The sequence below is a fragment of the Eschscholzia californica genome, unplaced genomic scaffold (genome assembly GCF_041429995.1).
Source record: "Eschscholzia californica isolate CP2 unplaced genomic scaffold, dmEscCali1.0.p SCAF_1, whole genome shotgun sequence".
NCBI lineage: Eukaryota > Viridiplantae > Streptophyta > Magnoliopsida > Ranunculales > Papaveraceae > Eschscholzia > Eschscholzia californica.
This window is the reverse complement of record NW_028238198.1, coordinates 834,563-859,102: the sequence shown is the minus strand read 5'-3', so window position 1 is coordinate 859,102 and position 24,540 is coordinate 834,563. Positions and strand designations below refer to the sequence as shown.

General features: G+C 37.8%; 1 protein-coding gene and 1 pseudogene across 1 annotated transcript; one reads left to right on the top strand and one right to left on the bottom strand.

The window, feature by feature from the left end:
• The first annotated feature begins 936 nt into the window (after positions 1-936).
• Positions 937-2,903, top strand: LOC147562916 (cytochrome P450 71A1-like). The gene is made up of 2 exons (XM_086632369.1): positions 937-2,096; positions 2,289-2,903. The coding sequence occupies exons 1-2, from the start codon at positions 1,095-1,097 to the stop codon at positions 2,901-2,903; spliced, it is 1,617 nt and encodes a 538-aa protein (XP_086488495.1). The 5' UTR covers positions 937-1,094.
• A 316-nt stretch (positions 2,904-3,219) lies between these two features.
• On the bottom strand, positions 3,220-24,244 carry LOC147562915 (cytochrome P450 724B1-like; annotated as a pseudogene).
• Positions 24,245-24,540: the final 296 nt, after the last annotated feature.

The window sequence follows — 24,540 nt, the reverse complement described above, 5'->3', positions numbered from 1 at the left end:
AATACCGAGACACATACACTGATACACGTCTAGGTATATGCATGACATGTGATGGATGAGTAGCCAGACCACATATATTAAGTTATCTCGTGTTCATGAAGTTGTCAGCCAGAAGAGATCTATCGCGTCCGTAAGATATGGTAAAAACCTATAGTGTATATATAAAAGCTTATAACTTTTAACTTGTTATGTAAGTATTTCATATGTGAAAAAAACCATTCTAAGAGAGTAACATAATTGACATGGAAGCCTCTTAAGAGAGGATTGAATGCGGATTGATCAGGAAACAAACTACAAACTGATACGTATATAGTAGTTGTTTCATCTGAGATGACTGTATGTACAAATAAGTCAATTCCTCTATACATATAGCACTGCCGTATCCGCGCTCTTTAGAACAGAACAAATTCAGTTTCTAATTTCGAAATTAGATGGAATTATTTTTGAAATACTAATTATCTATTGCCGTAGAGGAGTATTTCATCCCTTGATTGTCACATCTCACATGTTCGTCAAATTACATTTATCCTAACAATCCTTTCCAATAAGACTATTTAACCATAAGCAGAGTGACCATAGAAGTAATATGATGGTCACTAGATGCGTCCTTATAACAAATTCCCACTTACATAAATCAAAATGATCACTACCTCGTCCCCTATACATATATCGGTATTGATGGAGGAACTCCATGGTGTACTTCCTCTAATAGGACAACGGAATACTTTAATCTTTTACTGTGTTTTTAGACTGAAAAGATTAAAATACTCTTTGTCTTATTAGCCACCTCAGTAATGAGGCATGCCACAGAGTATACAGGAAAGTCCCCCCAATCATTTTTGTACAGATATATGGGTCAAAAATGATCGGAGACCCCCTAGTGTACTCCCCAGCACCCTCCATAGTTGAGGTGGCTAATAAGACAAGGGGTATTTTGGTATTTTCACAGTCTAACAAAGATAGTGGAAAGACCAAAATAAACCTTGTCCTGTTAAGGGAGTACACCAAGGGAGTCCCCGCTATCAACGTATGTATATGTGTTGTGTGTATAAAAGGGTGTGCACACAGTAGTTGCAACTCAAAACACAAGAAAGATGGATGAGGTACTAACCTGGCTTGAGCAACAATGGACTAAAATATCACTACTTTTCGATGACCCATCCTTCATCTTTTCTCTCTTGTTCATCTTGCTTGTGTTCATCTTGTGTGGGTTCGATTTTAAACAGCTCAAAACCAACAAGAAGCACTACAAACTACCTCCATCACCATGGAAGCTCCCGGTTATAGGTAACCTCCACCAAATTATGTCTTCCCTACCTCACCATTCTCTTCAATCTCTAGCAAAAAAGTATGGGTCACTTATGTTCATACACTTTGGTCAAGTACCAACTTTAGTAGTATCTTCTGCAACTATGGCTGAAGTGATCATGAAGACCCATGATCTTGCTTGTTCAAGTAGACCTGATTCAAGGATAGCCGGAAGATTATTGTATGGAAAGGACATAGTTTTTTCACCTTACGGTGAATATTGGAGACAAACGCGTAAGATTTGTATATTACAACTTTTAAGTGTGAAGAAAATTCGGTCATATCGAGTGGTAAGGGAAGAAGAAATAGCTCTTATGATCAAGAAGATAAAGCAAAGCTCTTCTTCTTCCTCGTGGGGAGGTTTGGTGAATTTGAGTGAGTTGTTTCCTCTGCTTACTAATGACATAGTTTGCAGGGTAGCTTATGGGAAGAAGTATAATGGAGATGGAAGATGGGAGAGGTTTAAGGAGATGATGGATGAGTTTGGTTCTATACTGGGTACTCCTTGCATTGGGGATTTGATTCCTTCACTTAGTTGGGTGACCTATTTTAATGGTTTAGATGCAAGAATAAAGAAGAATTTTAGACTTTTTGATACATTTCTAGAACAAGTAATTGAAGATCATAAATCCCACAAAAAGAATAAGAACCTGATGAGAGAAAGTGGTACTAGTTTTGATTGTGATGGAGGAGGAGAAGAAGATTTTGTGGATATTTTACTTAGGATTGAAGAAGAATGCAACTTAGGTATTCCATTCTCTAGAGATAACATCAAAGCCATCATCATGGTATGTTTAATAAAATTCTATTTCCATATCCCAAGTAACAAAGTACCTCTCTCAACAAAAAAAAAAAGTAACGATGTACCAAACATGGCCTTAGAGTCTTATTCAGAGTTTATATCTTGGCTTGTATTTAAGCATTTTTATCAGTTTGAATTTTCCAATTACTACTTATTAGTTTTTTTTTTTATCGTGTAGGACATGTTTATTGGTGGAACTGATACGACATCCGCAACCATAGAATGGGCAATGGCTGAACTAACAAGACATCCAGATATAATGAAAGAAGTGCAAGAAGAAGTGAGAAATACCACGAGAAGTAAATCTAAGTTCAGAGAAGAAGATATATGTCAAATGCACTACTTAAAAGCAGTAATCAAGGAGGCTTTACGACTGCATCCTCCAGTTCCTCTATTGGTTCCACACTGCTCAACGGAAGACATCGAAATAAATGATTATTGTATTCCCGCTAAAACTAAGATTATTGTTAATTTTTGGGCAATTGGACGAGATCCAAAATCTTGGGAAGATCCCCATACATTCAAACCTCAAAGGTTCTTAAATGAAAATCGAAAAATAGACTTTAGAGGTCATGATTTTCAGTTAATACCATTTGGGGCTGGAAGAAGAGGATGCCCTGGCATTGAATTTGCCGTTGCTACCATTGAACTTGCACTTGCTAATCTTCTAAATGAATTTTCTTGGGAAATGCCAGATGGGATTAAGAATGAGGATTTGAATATGGAGGAAGGAATTGGAATTACAGTTCATAAGAAATCCCCACTCATTCTTAAAGCAACACCATATTTATAAATGAATCACTTATTTAAGCTTCATCTATATATATTGTTGTATTATACATAAATTAAACCCATATCTATCATGTTCTTGTTAAGGTTTTATTATAGCGTACTTGCAATAAATACGATGCAAATGTTTGCTAAAAAATAACATTTTTTCCCTTTGTCAAACAATTTATTTTTTCGGCAGACTTGTTGAGTGCCGACCAAACCAACTAATTTCAAAATTGTTCAAAAATTTTGAACTTTGTAAAAGGATTTACTAGAGAAGGTAGTCAAATCAATATCACATAAGCTTCCGAAGAAGACAACAATACTACTAGTAAATTTTAAATGACATAAACATTTCTTTTTTCCTTCTACAATGAAGTTCAAATATGTAAACAATCTATAATTAACTTGGTAAGTTTTACTTGATTTATTTCATCTAAAAGCTCTATTTCATTTTTTTTTTTGATGAAAACCTCTATTTCAAATGGTAACCCTTTTTCAAACGCCACATATGGATGAGATATTGGATAGTCCACTTCTTGTGATTTCCATCTGCGTACATATCACCAAAATCTATTCAGAAATACGTTATTATTCGTTCACTTTCAAGAAACAAACAATGATAAAATGAATCCTTTTCAATTTGTGATATTTCCGTGGTAAAAGCTTTTAGGTTATGAATTGGATGTAATTAAATAAAGGATGAGGAAAGTGCAATAAGTACCTAAAATTAAGAAGAAGATGATGAAGAAATATTGCAGCTTCAACTTTACCAAGATCAGCACCAGGACATAATCTTAACCCTCCACTAAATGGTGTGTATGCTTTCCCCTTCACTTGTTTCTGTCAAGTCAAATCACAACCCATCAACCATAATCCAATCTTTTAACAAAAAAAAAAATCAACCATAATCCACTTACAATCCTAATTGTCCCTGGACCGGGCTATCATTTTGGCCCCGAAGCCCAAGCCCATCCATTAAATTGAACGAGCCGGGCTTAGTGCCTCTCAGGCTACGGGCTCGGAATCGAACTCAAATGGCCCATATCAACTCCATTTGTATCCTAATTCCTACCTATAAAACACTGTAAATAACCCCACTGTGGTGCTTGCTCTAATAGCCTGTGAAGATGTCAAATCATGAATTTAGAAGTAGAATTTAGGTTTTAAGGTTTAAGGTTTAAGGTTTAGGGGGTAGTGGAGGAGGACTTTCATGGACATTTGAGAGAAAGTCCGAGACATTCAAATCCAGACATTTGAGAGTCCACGAAAGTCTGAAGCATTCAAATCCAGACATTTGAGAATCCACGAAAGCCTGAGGCATTCAAATCCAGACATTTGAGATTCTATGAAAGTCCGAGGCATTCGATTGTAGACAAAATGTGTAACGCCCCAAGCCTTAGCAGTTGCCGATATTGTCCCCGCTTTAACCACCCAGGCCCAAGCCCACACGGGTACGGGGTTTTGTCCTTGGCGAAGGCACCACAAGCCTACCCAAAAAGCCTCGGTACTTACTAAGCTTGAGCTTACACATATAGCCCAGTCTCTGGACACTCTTGTGAGCAATGTGGGACTATTACAATCCCCCACCCTCAGCGAAGAGCCGTCCTCGGCTCTGATACCACTTTGTAACGCCCCAAGCCTTAGCAGTTGCCGATATTGTCCCCGCTTTAACCACCCAGGCCCAAGCCCACACGGGTACGGGGTTTTGTCCTTGGCGAAGGCACCACAAGCCTACCCAAAAAGCCTCGGTACTTACTAAGCTTGAGCTTACACATATAGCCCAGTCTCTGGACACTCTTGTGAGCAATGTGGGACTATTACAATAAGCCCACACTAACTTACTCTTCATATTAGGCCCAACCCCAAATTGACCTAGAGTTTTTGTTATTTCCACCTAATTTGATATATATAGAGAATATGGGTGTTACAATCTTCCTCCCTAAAAGAGGATTTCGTCCTCGAAATCTAACATACCATAATCACAAACAATATGCAATCAAGTGTAGCAAATGCTAAAACGTATATGTTGTACAAGCACAAGAAAATACAACACAACATAAGGCACTCTGTACCCACGGGTTTAAGCAAACAACATGTACAAGCTCGCTACCACAAATCATAAGTTATCAGACTCGATACAAGGCACAAGCGATGTACAATCTCTATATCATAATAGAAAACTCATATGACATCAAAACTTTCATAACAACGTATTCCAACCAGATTGATTATGCAATTTAGAAATCCGTACATTTCAATTTTCTTTTTGATAGGTTATAACCCATTTCGAGATCCACTTAATAGCTTCACTTGCTATCCATGTTTGCATCGACTTAATCCTCTCCAATAAACCATGCGACCCTTCAGTCATCGCACCTCTTATGAGCAGGAAGCGAGCCAACTTCTGACATTGCTCATTGAGTAAACATCCAACTCAATGCTCCACTAGATAGTCTACCACAAAGTAGCCATGTGTTCGTATCAACCTTTACGTCGAGGCGACCTCTATTCCGGTTAACATTTTCTCACTCAATCAAATTATTAAGTAATTCATAAACAACTAATACACTAGCGACAACATACATTCAAACAATTCAAAGCCCCATAAAAGTAGAGAGTTTTACTACCCTCGTACACATCATAAACATATAGATTGCTATAATCACGATCACATACTTTAAGTTTGACATCACATTCAAATAAGACATTTGATCACACGTATCACAGACAAAAACACATCACATCAATACGCATTATCCTTCATATGAAAAATTGCACCCACATTTAGATTCAGAAAACACAAAACAAACTTCTTTAAAGTTTTCACAAGAAAATAATTCCAAAAATACATGTTCTAGATTCAACCGGTTGTGCAAGACACTAATCAAAGTGTTTCTAATAATTACATGTCTAACGTCGACAATCAAACCCACAATACAACCCTAGGAACACTAAACCTAGAGCTCTGATACCATTTTGTAACGCCCCAAGCCTTAGCAGTTGCCGATATTGTCCCCGCTTTAACCACCCAGGCCCAAGCCCACACGGGTACGGGGTTTTGTCCTTGGCGAGGCACCACAAGAGTGTAGGGATTTACACCCTTCTACTAGTGTTTATAGCGAAAATATGACATCTAATGTCTACACTAGTATTCCCAGGATCACATGCAAAACTAGTAATTAATCTAATGGAGATAGTAGATTACCTTAATCGCTTTTCCCTCGAACTAGTTGAATTGATTGAAGAAGACCAAGAGCTTCAAGTGTAGCTCCTCTACTTGGGACACGAGCAATCAATTTGATCTCCCACCTTGTTGTATAGCTAGCACACCAATGGTGGTTGGAAAAGAAGAACTCCTTTCTTCTTGACTAGATAGATAGTTAATGGGAATTAGCTCACTTTCTCCTCTCTACTTGATGTGGTAGAGTAAGAAAGCTTAGAGAGAAATTCCACACCTTATTCTCTGCCCTAAGAGTGTTTATATAGAACCCTAATAAGAATCCACCTCCTTTTAGGTTTCCTAAAACACCCTTTAGAATAAGATTTAGGGAAATAGTCGAAAATAGCAACTATTGGTATTTTCTCAATTCCCTAAGGAGATGACGTCCAAACCCAGTAAAAATTGGCAGATTTAATGTTCATAACATAAGGAAACATCCCTCCAAAAATCAGCCCAATCCGAGCCCTAAAAGTGCCTGAATCGGCTAAGGCCCAAAAACCCTGTTTTTGGCCTTTTTGTACTATCTTTGCCTAATTCCTTTTTAGGCCTATGAGATATGTTTATGGGACACTCCCATGATTATATCTCACTCCCACTAGTCATATCCTAGATCAATTTGTCACTCTTATGTGTAACCCGTTGTAGGATCCGATCGAAGTTAGCCGCGAATTACTTCGTAATTCGACGATCGTAGTTGGTCTCTAGCTACAACTCTACGATCCCTAAATCAATCGGACTTGATGATCTTCCACATCAATTGTCCTATCCGACAAATTGTTCGCATTGTCACCTTGGTCGAAGGACATCTCCTTCAACTCCTTCAGACTCCCACTTGGACTTAGAACAAGTGCAATGCCTCGATTCCCGTGTCAATTTAGTATCCCATCTGATACGTCACATCATTCAGACTTTCTTGATATCCGAGTACAACTGTAAAAGACAAACGATTAACTTTTAATCCGTTTGAGCGCGACCACGCATTTTCAGTTGCTACTCATCAAGTGGCCTTGAGACACTTTGTACCTAATGTGATTAGGGTGACACAATCCATTCTTGCGCTCCCACTTAACTTCATGTCTATCCTGTCCTTCCCAGTATCCGTCTTTATAACCTCCTTTTACGGCGCGGCGTTTAACGGAACAAAAGTCGGGCATTCCTTACATAAGATGAGTGGAGCACTCATGTTTTGAGGAATCTCTCCAATTGTCTTTATGAGATGTATTGACGTTCATCACGAATGATGTACTTCTCATTTGAGGGTTATCCAGTGTATAAACCTTTTACACACCCACGTAGTCGAATAGAATATACTATTCATATAGCCCATGAAACTACGCTATCCCATCGACTCCCGTGCTAGTCTTCGTGAGTCATTGTTGTCCATGCAATGACCTGGACCAGGGATTTTTGATAATAAATATTCCAAGTTCACTTAATAGGGTTTCATTCATCAGATCACGTATCTGACAAACCTATTCGGAACGTTTTATTATCGATGGACTGTCGTTTAAACACTAAACCAAGTTTAGACGACTGGTGAAATAATTCTTATTATTTCTGATAACGAGAGTTGTAAATCTGAGCCTCTTCCATAAAACTCCTTTTACCCACTCAGTTTTACTTGTCGAGGTTTAAAATTACACCTCATGCCTTAGACTGTGTATGAATCTCATACTATGTCTTAGGTGACAGTTTAGTTTGACTACCGTGGTAGTCGGTTTTAAACTTTGCTTATTATCAATTAATTTGAAGATTACTATCTTCAACCTTGATAATATCTAGTAATCTTTACTAGAGTTAAGGCCTTTAATTCTTTGTGTAGTATTTGCAACAGTTCCCGGCTTAAAACACTTTTAGCCTACTTTCCTTCCATGTCTGGAAGTTTGCTACGATGACATGTTCAACTTTGTACTACTTCATCCTTTAGCCTTCTAGGATGTACTAAGTAGTGTTTCGGTTTTCCAATCCGAATTTGGATGTTTAAATGCTAATCATGTCCAACATGATTGACTTTATGTTTTCGAACATAAATGTCTCTCTCATGCGTGCTAGCTCATCGGTGTCTTTTAGACTCCGAGTTTTGCAACGCCCTCTGTCATGAGTTTTTGGGTCGAAATTCTTTTAGACTTTCCGAGTCTTAGATTTTCTGTTTCGGATCTCAAGCATCTCAGCGTACTGAGTCTCTCTAATCCTATCATCCTTTTGATCTATGCTTATAGATCTTCAGATGCCCAAAATGGCATTTTATCCTTTTGTGTGTGGTCCTTTATTGAGTCAGTTCGTTACTGTTATACAACACCTTATGTCGTACTCAATCTTTTGTATGTACTCTGCATACGGACCCGGAAGGTTTGTTTACTCCCACTTACCTTCTTGAAACTCGTGATTCAAGATTTTCTTCATTCTCCAGGAATCAAATTTCTCTGATTGCCTTTTGAATCGAAGATTCTAACTCTTGCGTGCTTTTAATCCGTCGATAGATTTCTGAAGCATGCTTGTGGACATAACTTGATTGGAAGAATCTTTATTCTTCTTGTCTCGTTTCGGGAAACACGAATGTTTCCATCCTTCTCAGTTTTCTATTTTGGAAAACCAATTTAGGTCTTTTGTTGACTTAAATTATCAAGCTTCATGTCTTGACGAGATATGGATTCCATGATGATTTTGGGTTCTAGCCAAAATCTAGAGTCAGTTTCCGTTTCTGCGCAGGTCTTTTATCTCTTCAGAAATAACCTTTATTTTCTGTGTCTTTGAGATTTGACCTTTTAGGGCTTTTGAACAACAATTTGGAATTTTCTCAATTACTTTAAGATATTCCTTTAGAGACACTTTCACTTGTTTTGAGAGTTCTCCGGCGAATGACATTCGCTTTTGTGCGGTGGGTTTATAAGATCATGTCTTTAACCTCTCCTTTTCCGAGGAGCCGCAGTTTGTTGCTCTTGGTCGACTTTAATCGTCTTGTACAAGTTTCATGATTGTTCTTCATGACCCTCCATGATTTTTCTCATGATCGAATTAAATCGACTTGTACTTTTCTCCCACTTATTCTTGTAATAATTAGTGTTTTTCTCCCAAACGACCAGGTGTGCTAATTATTAGAAGAATACTATCATGAGCAACAAACACTTTGTTCTCTTGATTGGTTGTGGAAGAAGCCCAAATTTCTTTCAAAAGAAATTGCGTCAGATATTAGCTAGTTTTGTAATGCTTTTACAAGCTTAGTTGTTAGACGGACTTTGGTAAGTGTGAAAACAATCGTTTATAGAATATGTCCCAAAATATTCGGAAGACTGGCTTAAACCCATCTTTGATCGAATTATGCATAGCAATGTTCGATTACTCCCACTGAATCCACCATCCCTCAGATGTGTTCCATGGAGCGAGTTGGGAAACGTTTTCTCAACTCCTTTGATGGTTATTTAGTATTTGACTCAAGTTTTCATCACTCCAATTTAATCGGATGACTTAAACTCTCTTGTCAAAATGATTCTTTTACTTCGGTTTGTACTTTGTTTGAACCTTTCAAACATTCCGACTTATACTTTATGATTTGTACGTTTCCATACTTCATGAAGTTGTCAGAGTACGTATTTGAAGTTTCTCTCGTTAGCTTCTGCAAGTAAACTTATAGGTCTGCATAACACTGTATGAGTCCTAATAGATTACCAATCTCTATGCCTTTTGAAAAGGGTGACTTTGTCAATTCAGTCCTTAAGACCTAATTGACAATGCTGAAGTTTAATGAGTTTGAATCTCTTGATTTTAGCCATTATCAATGTTAACCTTCAGTTAATTTTACCACTGGTTTAAAACATCATATGTTTCTAGAAGAACAAAATAATCACTATTAAGTTCTAAGCTAGATCAGTGTCTAAAAGAAGACTTTGATCCCTTTCAGCATCCCTAGCATTACTGCTTCTGCTCCCTCTTGGATCTTTACTTCTTTTAGTCAAGTATGTGATTTCCTTGAGCTTTACGGAGCCGCACATCCGGTTTAAAATACCTGATGAAGGAATTTTACGATACTTGTTTTTAACTTTGTTAACAAGGATACGGAACCGGAATTCATAATTCCATTCCTTTTGTCCTCCAGGTGCTAAAGGTAGTTTCCTTTTAAATGGTCTAGCCATTATTTTAGAAACATTCACAGTAATGAGGAATACTCTTGATCATGTACTCGGCAACTGCTTTTCTTTGACCAAATGTTTGTCTCACTTGACTGATCCTTTTGCCCTTTTTAATCTCAAGATCTCTTTCTTAGATTCTTTGTACCAAATCTCAAGAACCTTTCTTAGACTGGATATTCCCGTATGTTCTGCTCAGTTTGTTTGTAACAACCTGAGTGACTCATCTAAGGTCTTTATCAATCTTTGTTCAATCGATATTGAATTGGGTGATAGATGTATTCTGTTGTCTTCCCTTAGGATGACTTTCAGATTGCCTTGAAGGTCTCGTACCTCTCCATTTATGACTTCTGTAGGAATTTCTTCCTTAGTTTGTCTTAATGGTTATGCTAGCATTCATTACTCTTCCAAAGAGAATGTTATACGATTGCTTGCAAATGGCTTTTGACCTTCTCTTGTATGAGTCAACATTGGGATTGGGTATTCTAGTGACCTTCCTTTTGAATCTGAGAACTATTCTCGGATTCATTCTTCCATTCTAGGAAGTGGATCAACACCTCCCTTAGGTGTGATTCAATGTTGAAATCGTTTGTCATCTTAAAACTACATAAAGAAATGGCAAAGTTTTAAAACTCGTTATCGTTTTTGAAAAACATTAGTTTTCCCACATTATTCAATATAAAATCGTCCCCGATTGAATAAGTGATTCCAAGACCCCAGTTCTTCGAAGTAAAGCGGACGAAGGCCCTACCCTTTGACTCCGTCGTTCCGGGTGAGCGAACTACTTCACTGATCATACCTTATGACTCTTGGTTGATAGATTTCATTAATGAATGACTAATCTATCCTTTTGCCTCGAGTATCCAAGACTCTCTTGCTGATCTCGTTGAGTAGAACCATTTAGACGTGTAGGCCTCTTCTATAGACCTACCCGCATTGTCCCAAGGTAGAGGAGGTACTCTGCGAAGGCCGACCCACCTTCCTCGAACAAGGGCGCAACGAGTGTCTTAATCTGGATAGGCGATTACTCAAGATTACTTTTGGGGACTTTTACGCTAGTCTGGCGTTTGTTATAGTGAACTATTTAGCCTAACTAACATCCACGACATAAAGCGTAAATAAGTAAGTAAATGCACGCGAGAAAGTAAATCAAGCAGACATGGATCCTAGTATGGCCCCTAACCTAGAAGATCTAATCACCCTTGGTTTTCTTCTTGTTTCGCCTTTTGGTTCGTCTTAGATCGCCATCTTTGAACCTCCATTGATTTCTCCCACTCGCCTTTGGATTTCATCCTCGAGTTCCTTCAATGGACTCATAGACCCTAAACTCTAATTACAAGACTCTAACGATTCGCAGATCGTATAAACTTGAAATTAAAATTAATTACAAAGCATGCACCCATCCGTGCTTAAAACAAGAATAAAGAAATAAATCTATGGCCATACTAGTTTCCCGCATTCAAATCACATGCAATCATATAATATATCAAGGCTAAGAATTATATATGCATGATTATCTTGGGAGATACTTTTGTTGACATCACATGTCACATTACGGACCTAAAGTCTAAATTCGAAGAATTCTACTAATGGTGCTTTCCGGTTTTATCTTTTATGATTTCTAAACTCATCTTTAAGAAAAACTCCGTTTTGGGCTCGAGAAAGCCCGGGTCAATTTCGGAAAAAATATTGGTTCGATTCTTAATGATTTCATAAATCAATTTAAAGAGAAATCCGTTTTGGGCTATTGGATGGCCCGGATTGATTTTGGAATTATTTGGTTGGAATCAGAAAAATTTTTGGCAAAAACTCCCACTCGAATGATGGTCCCTTTTCGTGGTCCGAAAAGCCTCGAAAAAGCCCGGGACAAGTCATAGACAAGTCCCGGCCCAAGCCCAAAAAGGGCTCGGACAAGGTCCGGACATAGCACGGCCCATAGGGCCGGCATGTCCTGGCCGAGGCCTATCAAGGCCTGGTCTCGTCCTGGCCGGAGCCAGGACGCTAGTCCATGTACCAGACGCGTCCTAGACGTGTCTGGTACTGGACCGGACCAGCATTAGGTGTCTCGGACTAGTCCGAGACACCCAGAACCTCGTCTGGTCGAGTGCTCTAGACGCGTCCTAGACGCGTCCAGGAAGCTCCTTCGCAGCTGCTGGTCGCGTCTTAGACACGACCTGGACGCGTCTTCAAGACGCGTCCTTAGTAGCTGCTCTGGACGCGTCTCAAAGACGCGTCCAGAAGCTTCTATCGCAGCTGCTGGTCGCGTCTTCAAGACGCGTCTCAGCAGCTGCTCTGGACGCGTCCAGAGGACGCATCCAGGAGCTTCTGGTCCGGCCAGGAAGCTTCCTGGCCGGACACTAGGGTTTTTCAAAACCCTAGTTTCCAAAAAGAAAGAAATTTTTTTTTTTTTTTTTCTTATGCAACTCTAAGTTGCTATTTTCCAATTTTTAAAACTTTTCTTAAATTTTTGAAATTCCTTTTAGAACACTTCTAAAAAAATTTTAAAACTTTTAGAAACTTTTAAATTTTTCCAAATTTGTTTTGAGAGCTTCCTAAAGTCAAAACTACTCCTTTTAGAACACTTCTAAAATTCTAAAATTTTGTTTTTTCAAAAGTTTCCAAAACTTAAAAACAACTCTTAATCAAACCAATTTTGGATCAAAATCTTGGTTTTTGAAATTTTCAAAGAACAATTTTGAAATCAATTTTGAAAAATCTTTGAATCCAATTCAAAATTAATCAAATTTTATGTTTTAAAATCTTTTTAAACATAACTATCAATTTAATCAAGCATGGATTAGTTTGAAATTCAATCAAATTGAGACTTTTAAAACACTTTTAATCATCAATGTGATTCTCAATTTGAAAATTTATTGAATCCCATCAAATTATGAGTTAAAATACCTTTATAAACTCAATTTTCAAACTATCAAGCATATAAATTAGTTCGATTCTTAGCAAAAACAAGTTAATAGCAAGAGGCTCTGACGCCACTGTAGGGATTTACACCCTTCTACTAGTGTTTATAGCGGAAATATGACATCTAATGTCTACACTAGTATTCCCAGGATCACATGCAAAACTAGTAATTAATCTAATGGAGATAGTAGATTACCTTAATCGCTTTTCCCTCGAACTAGTTGAATTGATTGAAGAAGACCAAGAGCTTCAAGTGTAGCTCCTCTACTTGGGACACGAGCAATCAATTTGATCTCCCACCTTGTTGTATAGCTAGCACACCAATGGTGGTTGGAAAAGAAGAACTCCTTTCTTCTTGACTAGATAGATAGTTAATGGGAATTAGCTCACTTTCTCCTCTCTACTTGATGTGGTAGAGTAAGAAAGCTTAGAGAGAAATTCCACACCTTATTCTCTGCCCTAAGAGTGTTTATATAGAACCCTAATAAGAATCCACCTCCTTTTAGGTTTCCTAAAACACCCTTTAGAATAAGATTTAGGGAAATAGTCGAAAATAGCAACTATTGGTATTTTCTCAATTCCCTAAGGAGATGACGTCCAAACCCAGTAAAAATTGGCAGATTTAATGTTCATAACATAAGGAAACATCCCTCCAAAAATCAGCCCAATCCGAGCCCTAAAAGTGCCTGAATCGGCTAAGGCCCAAAAACCCTGTTTTTGGCCTTTTTGTACTATCTTTGCCTAATTCCTTTTTAGGCCTATGAGATATGTTTATGGGACACTCCCATGATTATATCTCACTCCCACTAGTCATATCCTAGATCAATTTGTCACTCTTATGTGTAACCCGTTGTAGGATCCGATCGAAGTTAGCCGCGAATTACTTCGTAATTCGACGATCGTAGTTGGTCTCTAGCTACAACTCTACGATCCCTAAATCAATCGGACTTGATGATCTTCCACATCAATTGTCCTATCCGACAAATTGTTCGCATTGTCACCTTGGTCGAAGGACATCTCCTTCAACTCCTTCAGACTCCCACTTGGACTTAGAACAAGTGCAATGCCTCGATTCCCGTGTCAATTTAGTATCCCATCTGATACGTCACATCATTCAGACTTTCTTGATATCCGAGTACAACTGTAAAAGACAAACGATTAACTTTTAATCCGTTTGAGCGCGACCACGCATTTTCAGTTGCTACTCATCAAGTGGCCTTGAGACACTTTGTACCTAATGTGATTAGGGTGACACAATCCATTCTTGCGCTCCCACTTAACTTCATGTCTATCCTGTCCTTCCCAGTATCCGTCTTTATAACCTCCTTTTACGGCGCGGCGTTTAACGGAACAAAAGTCGGGCATTCCTTACATAAGATGAGTGGAGCACTCATGTTTTGAGGAATCTCTCCAATTGTCTTTATGAGATGTATTGACGTTCATCACGAATGATGTACTTCTCATTTGAGGGTTATCCAGTGTATAAACCTTTTACACACCCACGTAGTCGAATAGAATATACTATTCATATAGCCCATGAAACTACGCTATCCCATCGACTCCCGTGCTAGTCTTCGTGAGTCATTGTTGTCCATGCAATGACCTGGACCAGGGATTTTTGATAATAAATATTCCAAGTTCACTTAATAGGGTTTCATTCATCAGATCACGTATCTGACAAACCTATTCGGAACGTTTTATTATCGATGGACTGTCGTTTAAACACTAAACCAAGTTTAGACGACTGGTGAAATAATTCTTATTATTTCTGATAACGAGAGTTGTAAATCTGAGCCTCTTCCATAAAACTCCTTTTACCCACTCAGTTTTACTTGTCGAGGTTTAAAATTACACCTCATGCCTTAGACTGTGTATGAATCTCATACTATGTCTTAGGTGACAGTTTAGTTTGACTACCGTGGTAGTCGGTTTTAAACTTTGCTTATTATCAATTAATTTGAAGATTACTATCTTCAACCTTGATAATATCTAGTAATCTTTACTAGAGTTAAGGCCTTTAATTCTTTGTGTAGTATTTGCAACAGTTCCCGGCTTAAAACACTTTTAGCCTACTTTCCTTCCATGTCTGGAAGTTTGCTACGATGACATGTTCAACTTTGTACTACTTCATCCTTTAGCCTTCTAGGATGTACTAAGTAGTGTTTCGGTTTTCCAATCCGAATTTGGATGTTTAAATGCTAATCATGTCCAACATGATTGACTTTATGTTTTCGAACATAAATGTCTCTCTCATGCGTGCTAGCTCATCGGTGTCTTTTAGACTCCGAGTTTTGCAACGCCCTCTGTCATGAGTTTTTGGGTCGAAATTCTTTTAGACTTTCCGAGTCTTAGATTTTCTGTTTCGGATCTCAAGCATCTCAGCGTACTGAGTCTCTCTAATCCTATCATCCTTTTGATCTATGCTTATAGATCTTCAGATGCCCAAAATGGCATTTTATCCTTTTGTGTGTGGTCCTTTATTGAGTCAGTTCGTTACTGTTATACAACACCTTATGTCGTACTCAATCTTTTGTATGTACTCTGCATACGGACCCGGAAGGTTTGTTTACTCCCACTTACCTTCTTGAAACTCGTGATTCAAGATTTTCTTCATTCTCCAGGAATCAAATTTCTCTGATTGCCTTTTGAATCGAAGATTCTAACTCTTGCGTGCTTTTAATCCGTCGATAGATTTCTGAAGCATGCTTGTGGACATAACTTGATTGGAAGAATCTTTATTCTTCTTGTCTCGTTTCGGGAAACACGAATGTTTCCATCCTTCTCAGTTTTCTATTTTGGAAAACCAATTTAGGTCTTTTGTTGACTTAAATTATCAAGCTTCATGTCTTGACGAGATATGGATTCCATGATGATTTTGGGTTCTAGCCAAAATCTAGAGTCAGTTTCCGTTTCTGCGCAGGTCTTTTATCTCTTCAGAAATAACCTTTATTTTCTGTGTCTTTGAGATTTGACCTTTTAGGGCTTTTGAACAACAATTTGGAATTTTCTCAATTACTTTAAGATATTCCTTTAGAGACACTTTCACTTGTTTTGAGAGTTCTCCGGCGAATGACATTCGCTTTTGTGCGGTGGGTTTATAAGATCATGTCTTTAACCTCTCCTTTTCCGAGGAGCCGCAGTTTGTTGCTCTTGGTCGACTTTAATCGTCTTGTACAAGTTTCATGATTGTTCTTCATGACCCTCCATGATTTTTCTCATGATCGAATTAAATCGACTTGTACTTTTCTCCCACTTATTCTTGTAATAATTAGTGTTTTTCTCCCAAACGACCAGGTGTGCTAATTATTAGAAGAATACTATCATGAGCAACAAACACTTTGTTCTCTTGATTGGTTGTGGAAGAAGCCCAAATTTCTTTCAAAAGAAATTGCGTCAGATATTAGCTAGTTTTGTAATGCTTTTACAAGCTTAGTTGTTAGACGGACTTTGGTAAGTGTGAAAACAATCGTTTATAGAATATGTCCCAAAATATTCGGAAGACTGGCTTAAACCCATCTTTGATCGAATTATGCATAGCAATGTTCGATTACTCCCACTGAATCCACCATCCCTCAGATGTGTTCCATGGAGCGAGTTGGGAAACGTTTTCTCAACTCCTTTGATGGTTATTTAGTATTTGACTCAAGTTTTCATCACTCCAATTTAATCGGATGACTTAAACTCTCTTGTCAAAATGATTCTTTTACTTCGGTTTGTACTTTGTTTGAACCTTTCAAACATTCCGACTTATACTTTATGATTTGTACGTTTCCATACTTCATGAAGTTGTCAGAGTACGTATTTGAAGTTTCTCTCGTTAGCTTCTGCAAGTAAACTTATAGGTCTGCATAACACTGTATGAGTCCTAATAGATTACCAATCTCTATGCCTTTTGAAAAGGGTGACTTTGTCAATTCAGTCCTTAAGACCTAATTGACAATGCTGAAGTTTAATGAGTTTGAATCTCTTGATTTTAGCCATTATCAATGTTAACCTTCAGTTAATTTTACCACTGGTTTAAAACATCATATGTTTCTAGAAGAACAAAATAATCACTATTAAGTTCTAAGCTAGATCAGTGTCTAAAAGAAGACTTTGATCCCTTTCAGCATCCCTAGCATTACTGCTTCTGCTCCCTCTTGGATCTTTACTTCTTTTAGTCAAGTATGTGATTTCCTTGAGCTTTACGGAGCCGCACATCCGGTTTAAAATACCTGATGAAGGAATTTTACGATACTTGTTTTTAACTTTGTTAACAAGGATACGGAACCGGAATTCATAATTCCATTCCTTTTGTCCTCCAGGTGCTAAAGGTAGTTTCCTTTTAAATGGTCTAGCCATTATTTTAGAAACATTCACAGTAATGAGGAATACTCTTGATCATGTACTCGGCAACTGCTTTTCTTTGACCAAATGTTTGTCTCACTTGACTGATCCTTTTGCCCTTTTTAATCTCAAGATCTCTTTCTTAGATTCTTTGTACCAAATCTCAAGAACCTTTCTTAGACTGGATATTCCCGTATGTTCTGCTCAGTTTGTTTGTAACAACCTGAGTGACTCATCTAAGGTCTTTATCAATCTTTGTTCAATCGATATTGAATTGGGTGATAGATGTATTCTGTTGTCTTCCCTTAGGATGACTTTCAGATTGCCTTGAAGGTCTCGTACCTCTCCATTTATGACTTCTGTAGGAATTTCTTCCTTAGTTTGTCTTAATGGTTATGCTAGCATTCATTACTCTTCCAAAGAGAATGTTATACGATTGCTTGCAAATGGCTTTTGACCTTCTCTTGTATGAGTCAACATTGGGATTGGGTATTCTAGTGACCTTCCTTTTGAATCTGAGAACTATTCTCGGATTCATTCTTCCATTCTAGGAAGTGGATCAACACCTCCCTTAGGTGTGATTCAATGTTGAAATCGTTTGTCATCTTAAAACTACATAAAGAAATGGCAAAGTTTTAAAACTCGTTATCGTTTTTGAAAAACATTAGTTTTCCCACATTATTCAATATAAAATCGTCCCCGATTGAATAAGTGATTCCAAGACCCCAGTTCTTCGAAGTAAAGCGGACGAAGGCCCTACCCTTTGACTCCGTCGTTCCGGGTGAGCGAACTACTTCACTGATCATACCTTATGACTCTTGGTTGATAGATTTCATTAATGAATGACTAATCTATCCTTTTGCCTCGAGTATCCAAGACTCTCTTGCTGATCTCGTTGAGTAGAACCATTTAGACGTGTAGGCCTCTTCTATAGACCTACCCGCATTGTCCCAAGGTAGAGGAGGTACTCTGCGAAGGCCGACCCACCTTCCTCGAACAAGGGCGCAACGAGTGTCTTAATCTGGATAGGCGATTACTCAAGATTACTTTTGGGGACTTTTACGCTAGTCTGGCGTTTGTTATAGTGAACTATTTAGCCTAACTAACATCCACGACATAAAGCGTAAATAAGTAAGTAAATGCACGCGAGAAAGTAAATCAAGCAGACATGGATCCTAGTATGGCCCCTAACCTAGAAGATCTAATCACCCTTGGTTTTCTTCTTGTTTCGCCTTTTGGTTCGTCTTAGATCGCCATCTTTGAACCTCCATTGATTTCTCCCACTCGCCTTTGGATTTCATCCTCGAGTTCCTTCAATGGACTCATAGACCCTAAACTCTAATTACAAGACTCTAACGATTCGCAGATCGTATAAACTTGAAATTAAAATTAATTACAAAGCATGCACCCATCCGTGCTTAAAACAAGAATAAAGAAATAAATCTATGGCCATACTAGTTTCCCGCATTCAAATCACATGCAATCATATAATATATCAAGGCTAAGAATTATATATGCATGATTATCTTGGGAGATACTTTTGTTGACATCACATGTCACATTACGGACCTAAAGTCTAAATTCGAAGAATTCTACTAATGGTGCTTTCCGGTTTTATCTTTTATGATTTCTAAACTCATCTTTAAGAAAAACTCCGTTTTGGGCTCGAGAAAGCCCGGGTCAATTTCGGAAAAAATATTGGTTCGATTCTTAATGATTTCATAAATCAATTTAAAGAGAAATCCGTTTTGGGCTATTGGATGGCCCGGATTGATTTTGGAATTATTTGGTTGGAATCAGAAAAATTTTTGGCAAAAACTCCCACTCGAATGATGGTCCCTTTTCGTGGTCCGAAAAGCCTCGAAAAAGCCCGGGACAAGTCATAGACAAGTCCCGGCCCAAGCCCAAAAAGGGCTCGGACAAGGTCCGGACATAGCACGGCCCATAGGGCCGGCATGTCCTGGCCGAGGCCTATCAAGGCCTGGTCTCGTCCTGGCCGGAGCCAGGACGCTAGTCCATGTACCAGACGCGTCCTAGACGTGTCTGGTACTGGACCGGACCAGCATTAGGTGTCTCGGACTAGTCCGAGACACCCAGAACCTCGTCTGGTCGAGTGCTCTAGACGCGTCCTAGACGCGTCCAGGAAGCTCCTTCGCAGCTGCTGGTCGCGTCTTAGACACGACCTGGACGCGTCTTCAAGACGCGTCCTTAGTAGCTGCTCTGGACGCGTCTCAAAGACGCGTCCAGAAGCTTCTATCGCAGCTGCTGGTCGCGTCTTCAAGACGCGTCTCAGCAGCTGCTCTGGACGCGTCCAGAGGACGCATCCAGGAGCTTCTGGTCCGGCCAGGAAGCTTCCTGGCCGGACACTAGGGTTTTTCAAAACCCTAGTTTCCAAAAAGAAAGAAATTTTTTTTTTTTTTTTTCTTATGCAACTCTAAGTTGCTATTTTCCAATTTTTAAAACTTTTCTTAAATTTTTGAAATTCCTTTTAGAACACTTCTAAAAAAATTTTAAAACTTTTAGAAACTTTTAAATTTTTCCAAATTTGTTTTGAGAGCTTCCTAAAGTCAAAACTACTCCTTTTAGAACACTTCTAAAATTCTAAAATTTTGTTTTTTCAAAAGTTTCCAAAACTTAAAAACAACTCTTAATCAAACCAATTTTGGATCAAAATCTTGGTTTTTGAAATTTTCAAAGAACAATTTTGAAATCAATTTTGAAAAATCTTTGAATCCAATTCAAAATTAATCAAATTTTATGTTTTAAAATCTTTTTAAACATAACTATCAATTTAATCAAGCATGGATTAGTTTGAAATTCAATCAAATTGAGACTTTTAAAACACTTTTAATCATCAATGTGATTCTCAATTTGAAAATTTATTGAATCCCATCAAATTATGAGTTAAAATACCTTTATAAACTCAATTTTCAAACTATCAAGCATATAAATTAGTTCGATTCTTAGCAAAAACAAGTTAATAGCAAGAGGCTCTGACGCCACTGTAGGGATTTACACCCTTCTACTAGTGTTTATAGCGGAAATATGACATCTAATGTCTACACTAGTATTCCCAGGATCACATGCAAAACTAGTAATTAATCTAATGGAGATAGTAGATTACCTTAATCGCTTTTCCCTCGAACTAGTTGAATTGATTGAAGAAGACCAAGAGCTTCAAGTGTAGCTCCTCTACTTGGGACACGAGCAATCAATTTGATCTCCCACCTTGTTGTATAGCTAGCACACCAATGGTGGTTGGAAAAGAAGAACTCCTTTCTTCTTGACTAGATAGATAGTTAATGGGAATTAGCTCACTTTCTCCTCTCTACTTGATGTGGTAGAGTAAGAAAGCTTAGAGAGAAATTCCACACCTTATTCTCTGCCCTAAGAGTGTTTATATAGAACCCTAATAAGAATCCACCTCCTTTTAGGTTTCCTAAAACACCCTTTAGAATAAGATTTAGGGAAATAGTCGAAAATAGCAACTATTGGTATTTTCTCAATTCCCTAAGAAGATGACGTCCAAACCCAGCCAAAATTGGCAGATTTAATGTTCATAACATAAGGAAACGTCCCTCCAAAAATCAGCCCAATCCGAGCCCTAAAAGTGCCCGAATCGGCTAAGGCCCAAAAACCCTGTTTTTGGCCTTTTTGTACTATCTTTGCCTAATTCCTTTTTAGGCCTATGAGATATGTTTATGGGACACTCCCATGATTATATCTCACTCCCACTAGTCATATCCTAGATCAATTTGTCACTCTTATGTGTAACCCGTTGTAGGATCCGATCGAAGTTAGCCGCGAATTACTTCGTAATTCGACGATCGTAGTTGGTCTCTAGCTACAACTCTACGATCCCTAAATCAATCGGACTTGATGATCTTCCACATCAATTGTCCTATCCGACAAATTGTTCGCATTGTCACCTTGGTCGAAGGACATCTCCTTCAACTCCTTCAAAGAGTGTCCAGAGACTGGGCTATATATGTAAGCTCAAGCTTAGTAAGTACCGAGGCTTTTTGGGTAGGCTTGTGGTGCCTTCGCCAAGGACAAAACCCCGTACCCGTGTGGGCTTGGGCCTGGGTGGTTAAAGCGGGGACAATATCGGCAACTGCTAAGGCTTGGGGCGTTACAAAGTGGTATCAGAGCCGAGGACGGCTCTTCGCTGAGGGTGGGGGATTGTAATAGTCCCACATTGCTCACAAGAGTGTCCAGAGACTGGGCTATATGTGTAAGCTCAAGCTTAGTAAGTACCGAGGCTTTTTGGGTAGGCTTGTGGTGCCTTCGCCAAGGACAAAACCCCGTACCCGTGTGGGCTTGGGCCTGAGTGGTTAAAGCGGGGACAATATCGGCAACTGCTAAGGCTTGGGGCGTTACAAAATGTCTCAGACTTTGGTGGACTTCATAGTTTGATGGATTTTGTGAAGGATTTGGGACAAATTTGGAAGCCAAAATGTCTTTTAAAAACAAGAGACATTTGAAGTCCATCATGTGATTAAACAATAATAATAATATTAAAACAATAAATATCTACCAAATATCCATCAAAGTCCACAAATATTCACAGATGTCTACGAAAGTCGAAAAATATATTTTTGAAATGTTAGTATAAATATATTATTTCATGTGATTAAACAATAATAATAATATTAAAATAATAAATGTCTACCAAATGTCAATCTATGTCCACAAATATTCACAGATGTTTACGAAAGTCGAAAAATATATTTTTGATTAGCACAAATATAATAATTACACATTTTGTCAATGGACTCAAGATCTTAAAATGTCCCCAGGACATTTTGTCTATGGATCAAATGTCTTGAAATGTCTATAAAGACATTTTGTCTACAAACTCAATGTCTTGAAATGTTTATGAAGACATGTTGTCTATAATAAGTCATCCGAAATGTCTTGAAATGTCTACAGGACATTTTATCTATGAAAGTCTGTGAAAGTCCCGCTCCACCACCCCCTTCCATTGATTGAACTCTGTAGCATTTTCATGAAAAAGATGAAAGTAAATGCACAGCCGCAAACATGGGAAGAACCTTCCATCCAGCGGGAATGAGATATCCTGCAAGAAATTATATAATATATAATTAAATTACTTAATTCTTCAAAAAATTATAATTTAAAATTGTTGAGAATATAATTACCTTTGAAATCAACATCCTTGATAGCTTTTCTGTGTACTAATTTGACTATATTTCCACATCTTAGAGTTTCATCTATGACATAATAAATTCAAAATAGAGTTGGAAATCTTATTGAAGAAAAAAAATTTATATAAAGATATTTAAAGTAATAATACATTTTTGGTGAATTCCATTTGTTTGTAATCTTCCCAATCTAAGGCTCCCTCTGTCTTTCTTTGCCTTATAGCTTGGTGCTCTTCCTGTGTATTCATTAAGGAGCCATTAGAGAAAAGAAATGGGATTCTGCCACGTTACTATCTCGGTTGAATTTTGGTCGTCGTATGTGGTCAGACAAGATTTAGAAAAAAATTGTTGTCTTTCCTCTCTCTAAATCTTGTCTGGCTACATATCTCAATTGAGATTCAGTTGAGATAGTAGTTGGACAGACTATCACTCGTGTTAGTGTTAGAGAAAAAATAGTTTTTGAGAGAGAGAAAGGGAATTGGTAACATTTAATTTTTGAAGAGCAAGAGGAGAGTGACCAAGAAAGTAGATAATCATGGATATTAATAGTGTGGTGGTTTCATAACCTCCAAGGAGAAGATCTAAAATAATATAAACTTTCTCTTCATCATTTAAGCTTGAACTATAAAGAATAAAATCAAAATAATCTCCTCTCTTCACATTCTCTTTTGTCCTCTCTATTATTATGTCTTTTATGCTTGAGTGAATCCTTTTCCTAGCTTGTTTTCATTCACAAGTTCAAACACAAGTTAATATCGATTTATATTTCTTGTTGTAGTACAAGAAAAAAATATAGAAAACTAAAACATGATGGCCGCGGTGGCAGCCGTGGAAGGAGGATAGAGGAGAAGATAAATAAAGATAGTAAAAAAGTGAAGAGTTGTTGGTCCGGCATAGGAAGAAGAAAAAAAAATTATATAGAGGAAAAATATTTTGCATAAAGGTAGAAAGAAATAGAAACTAAAGTTAAATCGACCGACAGAATAATACAAAAAATGTCACGTTACAAACAGTCATCTTTAAGAGAACATTTTGCAGAGTTATTTATTTTTGGGGAGATAAACAAAATTAACTAAAAAAGATTTAATTTCATGGGTAGTTAGGTTAATATTAATTTAATATAAATATAATTGAGTAAAAACAATAGAAATGAACTCAGCTATGGTGGATTTGACTGATACATATGCCCATTAATTTGTAGTGAAGAAGTCAACTTTTGATATGAGAAAGACTAATATACACTTAAATGATATTTGTTAATAAAAAAAATTGAAAAGCAATTTAACTTGTAACCTAAAATCATCAAAATTAAAATCAGAATCAAGATTTAAGAAAAGTACCTTTACTGCCTCGGCATAGGGGGTTCCAGGGATACATGAAGGAGGAGATATCTTTTTAGTGGGTATACATATTTTTGTACTAACATAGAGCAATGATCTAGTAAAAAGCTGCCAATAGTATCTGATCTGTGTGGCTTGAGGAAGCCAAGTGTTTCACCAATAATGGGGGTTTCTTTCACAAACAAGAGAGGTAACAATATAAAGGCTGAAACTAGTCCTACCAAGAGAACAAATATGACAAACAAGAAAAGTATTCCTCCAACCATTTTTCACCTCAAAAACTATACTCAACCCACCTCCACGGACTCCCACTTGAACCGCATGTGCGAGAAACTCTTGTCTCTCTCTCCTCTCACATGTCCAGTCACGTGGAGAAAGAAATTCTTGTGTTCTCTCACACGCGGTTCAAGTGGGAGTCTCAAGAGGCGGGTTGTGTAGCCTTGTTGTTCAAGGTTACAAACAATATAGAAAGAAAAAAAGAGGCAAATGAATAATATTCTGCAGTTAAAGTAAATATTTAATTATCACAACGGTTCGATGGTATTTTAAATAACTTCTACAA